General features: G+C 41.0%; 1 protein-coding gene across 1 annotated transcript in view; it reads left to right on the top strand.

The window, feature by feature from the left end:
* Positions 1-1,641: 1,641 nt before the first annotated feature.
* The window catches only part of TRIOBP (TRIO and F-actin binding protein), a 525,566-nt gene continuing 514,427 nt past the window's right edge, over positions 1,642-12,780 (top strand). Inside the window, exons 1-2 of the mRNA XM_086962950.1 lie at positions 1,642-1,669; positions 11,117-11,185. Coding sequence (XP_086819076.1) covers positions 11,171-11,185 — 15 coding nt within the window. The 5' untranslated portion in view covers positions 1,642-1,669; positions 11,117-11,170. The remainder of the gene's footprint in view (positions 1,670-11,116; positions 11,186-12,780) is intronic.

Raw genomic sequence — 12,780 nt, 5'->3', positions numbered from 1 at the left:
GGGCATTGATAACTATTGAGATAAGTATGTTACCGTTAACAACTTCTAAAACGTTATTAAGGAGGTCCCCCTCCCCTCTCTTTTGCTAGTCTGTTGTAAGTGCATTGAGTCACGAGTGTTGTGTGTGTGTGATGCTATGACAGTGGTCCCGACAAAACGGTACTACTAGTGTCTCCCATGACGGGCAGTTGATGTCGAGAGACACATGACTACATGTTGAATTTCATGTAGGAGTCCAACCGCCTTCAGGATTTTGAAAATGCGGTTCCCCTCCAACAATATGGAACAATTTGTCTGTTTGTATTTTTCCATTCAGATACTAATGCCTATTCATGCATTTATGTTGGTTTTTCTCTTCCTTTTCCTTTACAGAGACCACATTAGGTCGATTTTTTCTGCTTCACCTGGGCCAACTCATGCCCTGAAGCCAAAACAGCCAACTTATTTTTGTTGGTTGTTTATAGGACAGTAGGCACTACTTGTTAGAACTGAGTAAAAACAGTAGGGACCTTTTTTGGTCCTGATGAGTAAGCAGTAGGGGACTGCTTACGAAACATGTCGACTAGGTAGTAGCTAATGCTCTACCACACAACCCCTTCTTAATGTTCCCAGCTGGAGAAGCTAATAAAATTGTTTTTTTCTACCAAGCCAGGGAATTTTTAACTCTTTTCAATTTTTTCACTTTTTGCACAACCACTAGTGTTAGGTCCCTACACCTTCACTGACACCTATGCACCCACACATAGCCTCTGTCACATCTTAGTGCTCCCGCGTATTTCGTTTGGTCGTAGCACGCCCCGTCCCGTTATAGGGGCGGGAAGACCCCTATGATGAAGCATGACTCTACCTGGTTTTTTAGAGTGTGAGGGGTATTTTAACAAGCACATTGTGCTCCCATCTTTCCATGTGTAAGAGAGAGCCTAGCACCCTGCTACAAACGGTTAAAATTATAAAAAATATCACTTATTCACTTTTTTTGATAGAATCTCTGTGGTTATAAAAGAAAAAAGATTCCCTGAATGGGAGTAGTGGAAGCATAAAAGTCAGAAAGTCCAAAGGACGGTAAAGAAGCTATGTTCTAGGGGGCAATCGATCATATAAAAAGCAAGCACAAGAGAGGGACAATAAAGCCAACCAAACATAAGCAGTGGGCGAGTTCTAATCACTGTGTTTGGTATGTTCCACAATAGGCTTTCACCTATAGACTGCTAAAAGCTGTCTGGTATGCAAGACCTAAATAAAGAGCATCATCATACGTTTAAATTTCTTTATACTTTCTTGAAAATTGCGAGAATCATTCCTGGTTTAAGACATTCTTATCAATATCTTAACCCAGTTAAACTGGCCCTGTTTAAGAAGTTTGGCTGTAGGTTAAGACCGTTTCACCACTGTGACATTTATGACGAATTTCCCCCGACTTAAGACAGATTTAAGTCTGATTTTCCTTGTTGGAAATCATTCAAGATACTCACAATAATCAATTGTTTGTCATTTTCTATTTCTTTTACCAACTGCTTGATGAAATCAAAATTCCACAAGTATGACCGGGCCATCTTGACGGGCTTCCTTTTTGATCCATGAGCTGATGTGGCGTTTCTGCTGAATTTTCTTTCAAATGTGTTGGACTCCAACATCGGGAATATCCAGTCAGCGCAAACCATTTCTTATGGTAAGTTTTGTGGGCAACTTACTTTTTGCCTCTCATTTATTCATTTTAAAGCTTTGAGTCACATTTTGTAATTAGTTGTATTTTATTACTGGCTCATGTTATATCCATAAGGACGTTCCCAAGGATAAGACACACAGTTGATGGACGGAATGCTGAACAAATCAAAACATTCACCCCCAGTCAAGAGATCTGGGTTTAAGGATAACCAGGAACATGGGATGAACAATAAATCTAAACACGGAAATGGTTCCTATGATAAATAATTACAGAAATTAATTTTTGAAAGTGTTTTACTATCATTGTAGATGTAAAACTAGAGTGTAATAAATGAAGAGGAATCCAGCAGTAAGTAGGTATACTACAAGCTCTGACTATAATTTAGAAATTACCAAAAGAAGGCTCAATTATGTCGATGGTTGTGAAAAGTGCCTGGTCCTCAAATGTGGTACATGGAGTGATTTAACGTACATACAGTGTAGAAAAAGAAGCACAAACTAGCCAAAAAAATGCACTATCGAAGGAAAATCTTTGTATGCCTCTAAAAACATGATTCTAAATTTGTGAAGAGTTGGCTCATGGGGCACTGGTCTGCATCTTTTCAACCCTTTATAGAAAGAGGCTCATCACCAGGACTAGCAGGATGCGAAGATGGCCATATAAGTAGGATGAGAGGCCAAGGGGTCCTTATTGCGCTGGACTCTGATATACCAGCTGTTAGACAGTAGTACTTTCAAACCATAGATGTGCCCGCTAACCATAAATTATGCATTCAATCGTAAATATGCTACATGCAGAATTTGTTCATCATGTTGTTTCCTCATATTTATTTGAGAAAGAAAACATTAATTATGAATTCAATTACACTTGTTTTCCAGTCGACACTTGTATATGGAAAATTTAACAACATGAAAAATATTGATACAGTAACAATACAAATAATGCACAGCCTATATTCACCAGACTTTAATATGAATAGAAAAAATGCAGATGCCTGACTCTCGTGCTTGAATTATAAATCAATAATCCCTGTTTGGATATGAGTACATCATTTTAATCTATGTATCCCCATTGGAGGGAGTGCTTAAATCACCAGCAACAGGACGCAAGCTTCTGTTCAAAGTATAAAGATTTACAGGGTTCAACTCTGATGGCACATCAATACTCCTTAGGTATGCCTATGCGTTTCAATCTCTTTGTGAGCCAGAACTTGAGATCTTCCTCAGGGCCAAATGGATATTTCAAAACATAAGTTAGGGAGTGCAGAAGAAGAAAAAATATATACACAAACTAATTTGCCAGGATTGGAAGATGGCCAGAGTAGCAGGATGAGAGGTCCAGGGGTCCTCAGTGTTACCAACTATGAATATGCCAGCTGTCATACAATAGTGTTTCTCAAACCATAAGTACCCCTGCTGACGCTAGATTATGCATTCAATCGTAAATATGCGACATGCATACTTTGTACATCATGGCATTTGACAATATTTTTTTAGGAAAAAAACAATTATAATTTTAATTACATTTCTTTACCAGTTGAGACACCTGTAAATGGAAAATGCAGCTATAAACATGCAAACCACTCATATTGATACAGTTACAACACAAACAATACACAACATGTATTTGGTAAACTTTAACAATAAGAGAAAAAATGCTGACGTATTTCGGCCTCATACTTAGAGTAATACGAGTGCATCATCTACTTCTATGTAGTCCCATCTGAGGTAATCGTTTAATCAGCAAGAGGATACAAATGCCCATCGCAAGTATAAAGATTTATACAGATTTCAACTATGAGGGCACATTAATACTTATTAGGTAGGCCAACGTGTTTCAATCTTTTGGCGGGACGGAGAAGTTTGAGATCTTCCTCAGGCCCAAACATAAGTCGGGGAGAGCTGAAGAAGAAAAAAATATATACAAATGAATGTGTCTGGTTAGATATTCTATCTTTTATGTTGATGAGCATATTTATGTATGGGGCATCCCTATTGGTCTATCGTTGTGCTTCTGTGAAGAGGTGAATAACTGGTGATTGATGTATGTTGAGCACTAGTCACTTCACCTGCACTGCGTATCATTCACCTCTATGATCTCACCTTACTGGATCAAGACTTTTGTTTTCATCAGTGTTGTTAAAGCGAGCACACTGTGCCTGATCGTTATTTAAATTTGTAGTTCTAGGAAAGTCTTGCAATCCTTATTTGTTATTACTTGTTGTCTTCTCTTACTCCGATTATTAGTGAGGGGCCCAAGTGGCTTTTTCCTAGACTCCAAAAAGGATTCCGGAGGCTCACCATTCATCAGTGGTTCACTGTGAAATTCTTCAGGGGGTTGATTGCGCTTGTTTCTATTCCATCTTGGTATCCCGCAGTGCATTACCGAACTTGAAGTTTTTAATTAAATGCCCCTCTTAAAATGCAGCATGCTTCGTACCTGTGGATGATGACGTTGCGGCAAAAAAATCTACAATACTGATGGCATTTGTAGTTCTTTCTTCCTTGTACACAGTGTTTTACCGCGTTGATGTTCGTCATATGAAGGACTACCATATTATGGACGTTGTAGTCTGCAAACGTCATCTTTCTTTATTTGGATTCACGTTCTTTGTGGGAATGAAAGTCCCAAATGGAGCTCGGATTGTGCACAAATTGCAGTAACCATTGCCAGATATTTCCTGGGAGACCTCAGATGTGCTCGCTGCAAGTGATGCGGTTGTTAAATTCAGCTCAAAGCAACATTACTCAAGATTTGTACAGAGTTGATATACACAAATGCTTTCAAATGAACTTCCTTGCATGTGACCTTGAAATACACCCATGGTCTCTGGTGCTTTGGCTTTAGATGGTGCCATCAGTGGCTTGAGATCTAATCTTTTATAGCCCTTAATCTGTCTGATGGTTTCCCTGTGGGAGGATATAGCATCTGGTGTCTAATCTGTCAGTTGGAAGTGTACTGGATTCCCTGGAATTCCACAGTTATGGGTGCTCATAGTTGTTAATATGTCTACTCCAATACGTCAAAACATTTTAGCATACATGGCTTTTTTATTAGATGATATTGTATATTTTCGATAGTTTGTTCAAAGCATTTTTAATCGTCTGAAATTTCAAGATCAATTTTAGCCTCCAAGTGTTACAGTATTGTTTCACTACTGCCAGCTCTTGGTTTAATGTGCTTCAAAATACTCCACCTCATCTAGGATTCAGAGTGATTATTTGTCAATATAGTTTGTACATGTGGTGCGTCTGGGATTATACATCTTATTCATGATTTATGTTTACCATTTGTTTTGTTGATTTCACTTGACGTTTTGCAGATCTAAGCCTTGTTGCAGAGACATAGAATTATGTAGATCACATCTTTGTGTTTCAGTTATTAAATTCATTGTGTTTGATCATGGTGTTATAGTAGGTAATTTCCGTACCATCAATGGTCATTTCACATACCGAACAGTTACCTCATTTATTGAGGCCCTGTACTATTGGAAACCCAGTCATTGATCTGAGGGTAGCAGTAGGCCCTGTTTGCTCGCTGTTAGATCTGACGAGATTATCCTTTATGTTCTACTTCACCTCAGTGCAAATATAGGTGTGTCTGTTCTTTCTGATAATCATTTTTTGTTTGAGCTTAGTCAGCATGCCTGTGCAAGGCATGCTTTAATGTCTCTGGGAAGTTAGAAGACACCCACCACACACCCACAGCTTGTGATTGGTTACTTGGTCCGCCTTTCTAAATGCCATAGTTTTGGTTTGTGGATAGAGTACATTTGTCCCACCTTGTGGCGGTTTTGTTTCCGCCCTGGTGTTTGCCCCTGCTGCATGGATCCTTTCGATACGGGCCATATGTTTTGGTATCCGCACTACTTTTTCTTTTGCCTCTGCTTCTTTAGTAATTTCCTTTCATCTTATACTTTCTTCCTGCCACCCCTCCTGTTGTCCTTGTTCACTTTGCACCCGCCCCCTTCCATTGTCAGTACTCCCTTTGCTCCCGCCCCTCCCTGTTGTCCGTGCTGTCGTTTTTCCTTCCCCTTCCAATGACCCTATTCCCTTTGTTCCCGCCCCCTCCCCATTGTTCGTGTTCTCTTTTTTTTCACCCCATTCCATTTGCTCCCGCCCGACCCTGTTGTCCATGTTGTCTTTCTTCCCGTCCCCCTCCTGTGCTCACCTGTGACCCGCACAGCCGTAACTGGCTGGGGAAGAGGTGCGGCATCTGCGCTTGACAGGTAAGGGAATTTTTTCTATTCGCCCCCACAGCTGGAGGGGATGGGGGTGAGGAGGGAGGGGGTGATTCCCGCAATACTGCCGAAAGCCAAGGACATTGCAAGACCTTTTGGCTTTGTCAATGCTTGTTTATTTGTGTAGCAAGTGTATTAAATGTGGTGACACATAAATATATTTATTTGTGGTGCTTCTCTTTTGGTTGTAATAGACAATCTCTCCGAGTGTAACTAGCCCTTTTGGAGGATCTTCGTAGCATTTTCTTTGGATGTTCACGAAGTTGTAGTTTTTGGGGGGAGTTTCAGGAGAAGCAATCCTCAGGAATTGGCCATAGGGCAATTTGTCCCTCAGTTTTCTTTGATGAAAGCTCAACTAATGTAAAAAGGAATTCCTGTCAGTTTATTTATTGTATAAGATGGGGTAAATGTGGCCATCTTTATGTTTAATAGTTACATCCAGGGAACTAATTTCCATCTTATAGTATCTTAAGGTAAACTTGATGTGTGGTGACCTAGAGTTAAGTCACTCATGAAATGTGCATAGTTTGTTGACGTCTCTTCATAATATTAATACATTGTCAATGTACCTTTGCAATAAAACAACATACTCTTTAAAGGGATGTATTTTCCTATAGCCACCATTCCTTGTATTTAACCATGTACAGTACTGCCAATTCTGGGGCAAAGGCAAAGAGACATCTCATTTCAATTCCTTTGACCTGGATGTAAAATTGATGAATACATTTGAAGAAATTATTGGGTACACATATTTTTGCAAGGTGTGATATGAATTCAGTGGGTTCCGAATGTAGACTTGATCGTCTCTCAAGATACCAATCCAATACTTCTAGTCCTGCCTCCTGTGACATATCGGTGTACAGGACTTCGACATCCATGGAGACAAAGATTTCCTCTTCCATATTTAAATTTGTATATTCTATTTAATTATGTCCATGGTGTCTCTTACATATGATGGAATGTCTGATGAAAGCTTTGAGGAAAACATCAACGTGCTTTGCTATAGGTTTCAGAATTGAGTCCACTCCAGAAATTATTGGTCTCCCAGGTGGTTTTGAAGGGTGTTTATATATTTTAGAGTGTGTGTATTGGTCATGTGTTCTAGCGTTTACATTGTCCAAAAATGTTTCTTCTTTTTTTAGTCCACCAACCTTCTCCTTTACCTAACTCCGCCAAGGGTTTTAGCACAGCTTGATTGAATTTACTTTGTGGGTTCATGGTTGATCTTCCTATAGTGTTTACTATTATTCAGTTACCTCTTGTTTCTTGTTCCTACTACCAAGATCTATCCTGGATCACAATAGCTACACTTTTATCTGCTGATTTGATTATGATTTGATTGTCTCACTTTAGGCATCTGAGGGCCAGCTTTCTTGTTTGAAGATGTTCAATGTAGTATATTTGTTTATGTGTACAACTTTGTCTAGTGCCTTAAGAACAGTAAAGGTAATGATTCCCATAGGCATTTTGCATGTAGAAGGCAAAATGAGATTGTCTGTAAAAATTAGAATAGCCTATTTCTTGTAGCATGCCAGATTTCCCCTAAAACAATTAGCAACCAAATTTTTCTGGAAAATTGTATCAAATCCATTTTTAATTGAGTAAAATCAGTGCGCTGCAATGGTATAAAGGAGAAAACCTTTGATTAAAACTCCTTTTCATAAGTATCAATGGGGTCTTTTAGAGATTTTATGTATGGGGATTATGTATCTATCCTCCATATGTATGTTCACCTTAGTGTTGATTTTTCTCATTTCCTGATTTTGCTAATGTTTTCCTTTGCCTCTACTTGATCCTCTCCCTAAAAAATATAACCTCTTCAATGTGGAACATACGGGCTTGGGGCTGGGTCTGAATCGCTTGTAGAGTGTGAGTATGTTGAGCTTTCTGAAAAGCTGATAAACCTTCACCTATTACAGCATTGATACTGTGTTAGAAACTCCAGTGTTTTCAGGTTTGGAGTAAAAATCTTTATTTCGATAGTGGCATGTTTTTCAGAGTTTAGTTCAATATACTTTTTTTGTAGCTTCTTCAATTTTTTGTTTTTAACTTTGAAGTCTGCGATCTCCTTATTAATCTTTGCCGCTAAAGATTTAGCATCAGATCTAGCAGAATTAAGTTTAATTTGCCCCTCCAATTCTTGTATGGCTTCCAGTTATTTTTGACTAATCGTCCTGCTGTCTTAATAGATACAAACATCCATTCTCTGGAACATTTCAAGCCTATACTGCTGAACTCACCAGTATAATGAGGATCGTCGGTGAATATTAGCGGAATGTTCCTAGAATTGTGTTTGCCCATAAATGTTCTAAAAGTACATCGCCATCTAAAACCGTGTGGACATGTTTCTTCTTGAATATGATGAATTTCTCTGACTCAGTTTGTTGCTGATTATTGCTAGTAGTAGACCCAGTATTCATTATTGATGGTCATCGTTCTAATTGCTCGATATCTACTTCAGAATACCATAGGATTTTAGGTTCCGACATAATATCCTCTTCTTTCTGTATGTTGCTTTTGTTCTGTCCACCTGTGTTTCAACCATTTATTGCTAGTTGTACACTATTGGGATTGCCTAAGAGTATTTTAATGATTACCCTCGTGTGAAGCTCACTCTCAGTAGCAGTACAAACAGAACTAGGCTAGATCCTATTGGGATAGTTGCTGTTGGGATTACAGTACAATTTCTCAAACCATAGCTTCCCCCCAAACCATAGATTATGTATTCAATCTTAATTATGAGACACGCTGACTTTATCCATCATGTCATTTTGACCATATTTTTGGGAAAGGAAAGATTCATTATAATTTAATAATCCGCTTAATCTGTGTAATCCCATCTCTAGGAATGCTTTAATTACCAGCAACAAGATGTAAGTGTCCATCACAAGTATAAAGATTTACAGAGTTCAGGTATTGCAGATCCAGGATAGCATAGGCACCGATGTGTCCTTATGTCTCCGCCAAAGGAAAGAAATGAGTTTTGAGAACCCATAAATACAACAGGTGTCTAGTAGGAGCAAGTTCCATGGTGAAAGCTGTCAACCCGGATCAAGTACAGAATATGGCTCTAAAAAGGAGAGCAGTAGGAAATTACTCGCCGTTGGATTTCTGGACAAGAGAAGCCATCACCACACACGGTGTCCAGAAGCTGCCAAGAGTTGACCCACGCCTTGGTTTACAAGAGTATGACAAACATACAGAAGAAACATTGTACAACGGAGCATTGGAGTCATGTACAAAAGATGGAGGCATACCCTACAGGAAACCAGGGCTTTTGATGTATCCCTGGGACACTTATACAGCCACTGCTTACACAACCAAACTACAAATCTGCCTGCAATCTGTCAAAGTTGTTTGCTGCAGTGCAACACCAGCAGTTTCACGCTATACAAATGCAAATAACATAACCAATGGGTACTTGAAAACATTTTCCAAGGGGCCAAACGGTTTGGTCAGCGATGTGACAGAGGGACTCATTGATGCCAGCCAGTGTGGTGATTGTGGGGTTGGGGGGGGGATTGGCTGTAAGGTGGGTTTAGGTGAAAGGAAGCATGTAGATCTAGTGACTGAATTGCACAATGTGAAACCAGGAAACCTGGGCTTAATCCTTGTTTTTACCACTTAACCAAATTGTGTGATCCTAGCCAACGGTTTTATTTCACTTTCCTGCTCATTATCACAATTACGAAGACATTGAAATACATGACTTCCGGATTTGCGCTATACAAAAGCTTCTTCTGTGTTGGAATAAAGCTCAATAATGTTGTTCATGTATAATAGAAACCCAGGCCATTCAAAGATAAAGATAACATCTGACTTGCCTCTTCGTTCACTAGTTGCTTAGTTGTCTAGGTGAGGGGAAGAATGAAAGTGTTCCTAAAGTTGAGCGGTGCAGGACTCCCTAGTTACTTCCTTTGTTTAACTTCATTTACCCTTTGAATAATATGCTTGCCTATTTACTTAACATTTCCTTGATGTTAGTGCTAAATCGAGTAAACAGCAGTCTGTTGAGGAGGGGGCCGCATGTAAACGTCAGGAGGGCGGCCATCGGGCTGTACTTTGAGTATTACTGAATTGTCGTAACTAATGTATGCAGACTTCATGCAGACTCAAGAGTGATGGCCATACCTTTAAGTTTTTCTGATCCACCTATTTGGATACCTGTGTCTAGCTCTATGCAGCAATTTGTTGTAACACGTATTCTGAGATTCCTCAGCAACCGGTTACTGTAATTATATACATTCAGTAGGTCTCATACTACCTCAACCCCCAATTAGGGATTATGTGCGAACGTCATATAAACTGTTCTTTGTAAAGCTCCGTGCTTCTTAATGTAATATATTGGTTTTATCCCCTAATATACATTTGCTAACTGAAAAAAAATATGTGTACGCCAGTCTTTACGATTCAACTCCAAAATGTCGACAGCGCTGACAATCCGCGGCCATTGGACAAATTCGCAATTCCACATTTAATCCCACCTCTCCCCTTGTTTTCATTCTGACAAAAAGGTGTGTCTGGGTCTCATTCCCCTTCATTGCAGTTGAGGTGAGTTTAAGAGTCCAGAGAAGGCAGTCAAAACATGGCCAATGTTTGTGAACATCCATCCAGTCACGAGTTTGGGTATGTTTGCCTTATTGGCAGGGCGACCTCAAGAGATCTTGTATGGGACCCTTCTTTTTCCCGCCACCTTCTGACATACACTTACGACTCAGGAAATAACTGCCAGATCCTGAGTCGGGGTTTAGGGAGCCCAAAAGGTTTGACGCCTTTGGACCATGTTTGCTCGGGTTTCTGGTTGAGTTTGAGGGACACTACGCAGTTTAGCTTTACACACGTGGGGCTTTAACATGGTAAGTAAACTGATGCCATTTTTTGTAACGCGTTACACCAGTACCCACGCAAAACTTTAGGAAATGAGGGGCTTTGTCCCTGAATGAGTAAACTCTGTTTTTTAGCCCAGAAATCCCTGGTCAGCGTGGCATTTAGGACATGTTCAGCATTGCACGACATCCGTGAGGGAGGTTTCAAGGAGACACTGTGATATTTCATACGCTGAGAGAAATTGATTTTTGAAGAGTCACTGAATGTGAAAACATAGAAAGTGTCCATGAATGAGATCTCCAATGGGAGAGGGTTTGGCTGGCAGTATGCCAAGGTTTGGAGTTAACTGACAAGGTCTTTATTCATTGTGTTTGTATGGACAGGGAGGCTGCTATGAATGTGGGTGAGCCCGGGGAGGACCAGGGACCAGACGAGGCATGGAGGAGGCTGAGGTAAGTGAGAAGGGGTGGGCTCGAAGGGTTCTGGGTGTCTGCTTGGTGCTGGAGCCTGTCACTTATAAAACACCTCTCCGCACCCATGCTTGGCCCTCTTTGAATATTCATGTCATAAGTAATTCTGTCCACAGCCCAAGCCTGTATCTCCCCGTGGAAGTAATTCATGTCAAAGGAACGCCTCTCCACAGCCCTGCCTTGTCCCTCCCTGAAGGTTCCTGATATAAGAACTTCTTTACACTGCCCCAGTCTGTCCCTCCATTAAGATTTCTAATTTGAGAGATTCACTCCACAGCCCCAGCTTGTCTGTCTATAAAGATTCGTGATACAAGAGTTTCTCGCCCCAGCCTGCCCATCCCTCCCTGAAGATTCCTGATATAAGAAATTTTCCCCACATCCCTACCTTGTCTCTCCCTGAAGATTCCTGATATAAGAACTTCTCTCCAGTGCCCCAGGCTGCCCATCCCTCCCTGAAGATTCCTGATATAAGAAATTTTCCCCACATCCCTACCTTGTCTCTCCCTTAAGATTCCTGAAATAAGAACTACTCCCCACAGCCCCAGGCTGCCCATCCCTCCCTGAAGATTCCTGAAATAAGAACTTCTCCCCACAGCCCCAGGCTGCCCATCCCTCCCTGAAGATTCCTGAAATAAGAACTTCTCTCCACAGCCCCAGGCTGCCCATCCCTCCCTGAGGATTCCTGATATAAGAAAGTCTCCCCACAGCCCCACCTTTTCTCTCCCTGAAAATTCCTGATATAAGAATTTCTCTCCAGTGCCCCAGCCTATCCCTCCCTTAAGATTCCTGATATAACAAATTCTCCCCACAGCCCCAGGCTGCCCCTCCCTCCCTGAATATTCCTGATATAAGTGATTCTTCCCCAAGCCTGTTCCTGCCTGACCTGAAGATTTCTGAAGTAAAAACTTCTCTCCACTGCCAAAAATGTGTCCCTCCCTGACCTGAAGATTCCTGATATAAGAACTTCTCCCCACAGCCCCAGGCTGCCCATCCCTCCCTGAAGATTCCTGATATAAGAAATTCTCCCCACAGCCCCACCTTTTCTCTCCCTGAAGATTCCTGATATAAGAACTTCTCTCCAGTGCCCCAGCCTATCCCTCCCTTAAGATTCCTGATATAACAAATTCCCCCCACAGCCCCAGGCTGCCCCTCCCTCCCTGAATATTCCTGATATAAGTGATTCTTCCCCAAGCCTGTTCCTGCCTGACCTGAAGATTTCTGAAGTAAAAACTTCTCTCCACTGCCAAAAATGTGTCCCTCCCTGACCTGAAGATTCCTCATATAAGAACTTCTCCCCACAGCCCCACCTTGTCCCTCCCTGAAGATTCCTGATATAATAAATGCTTTGCATAGCCCCACCTTGTCCCTCTCTGAAGATTACTGATATAAGCGCTTCTCCCCACTGCCCTAACCTGTCCCTCCCTTAAGATTTCGAATTTACGAGCTTCACTACACAGCCCCACCTTTTACCTCCCTGAAGATTCCTGATATAAGAAATTCTTCGCACAGCCCCACCTTGTCCCTCTCTGAAGATTCCTGTTATAGGTAATTATCCCCCGAGCCTGTTCCTCCGACCT

The sequence above is a fragment of the Lissotriton vulgaris genome, chromosome 1_1 (genome assembly GCF_964263255.1).
Source record: "Lissotriton vulgaris chromosome 1_1, aLisVul1.2, whole genome shotgun sequence".
Taxonomy (NCBI): domain Eukaryota; kingdom Metazoa; phylum Chordata; class Amphibia; order Caudata; family Salamandridae; genus Lissotriton; species Lissotriton vulgaris.
Note: the sequence above shows the minus strand (reverse complement) of the source record. Positions and strands in the feature narration are given on the sequence as shown.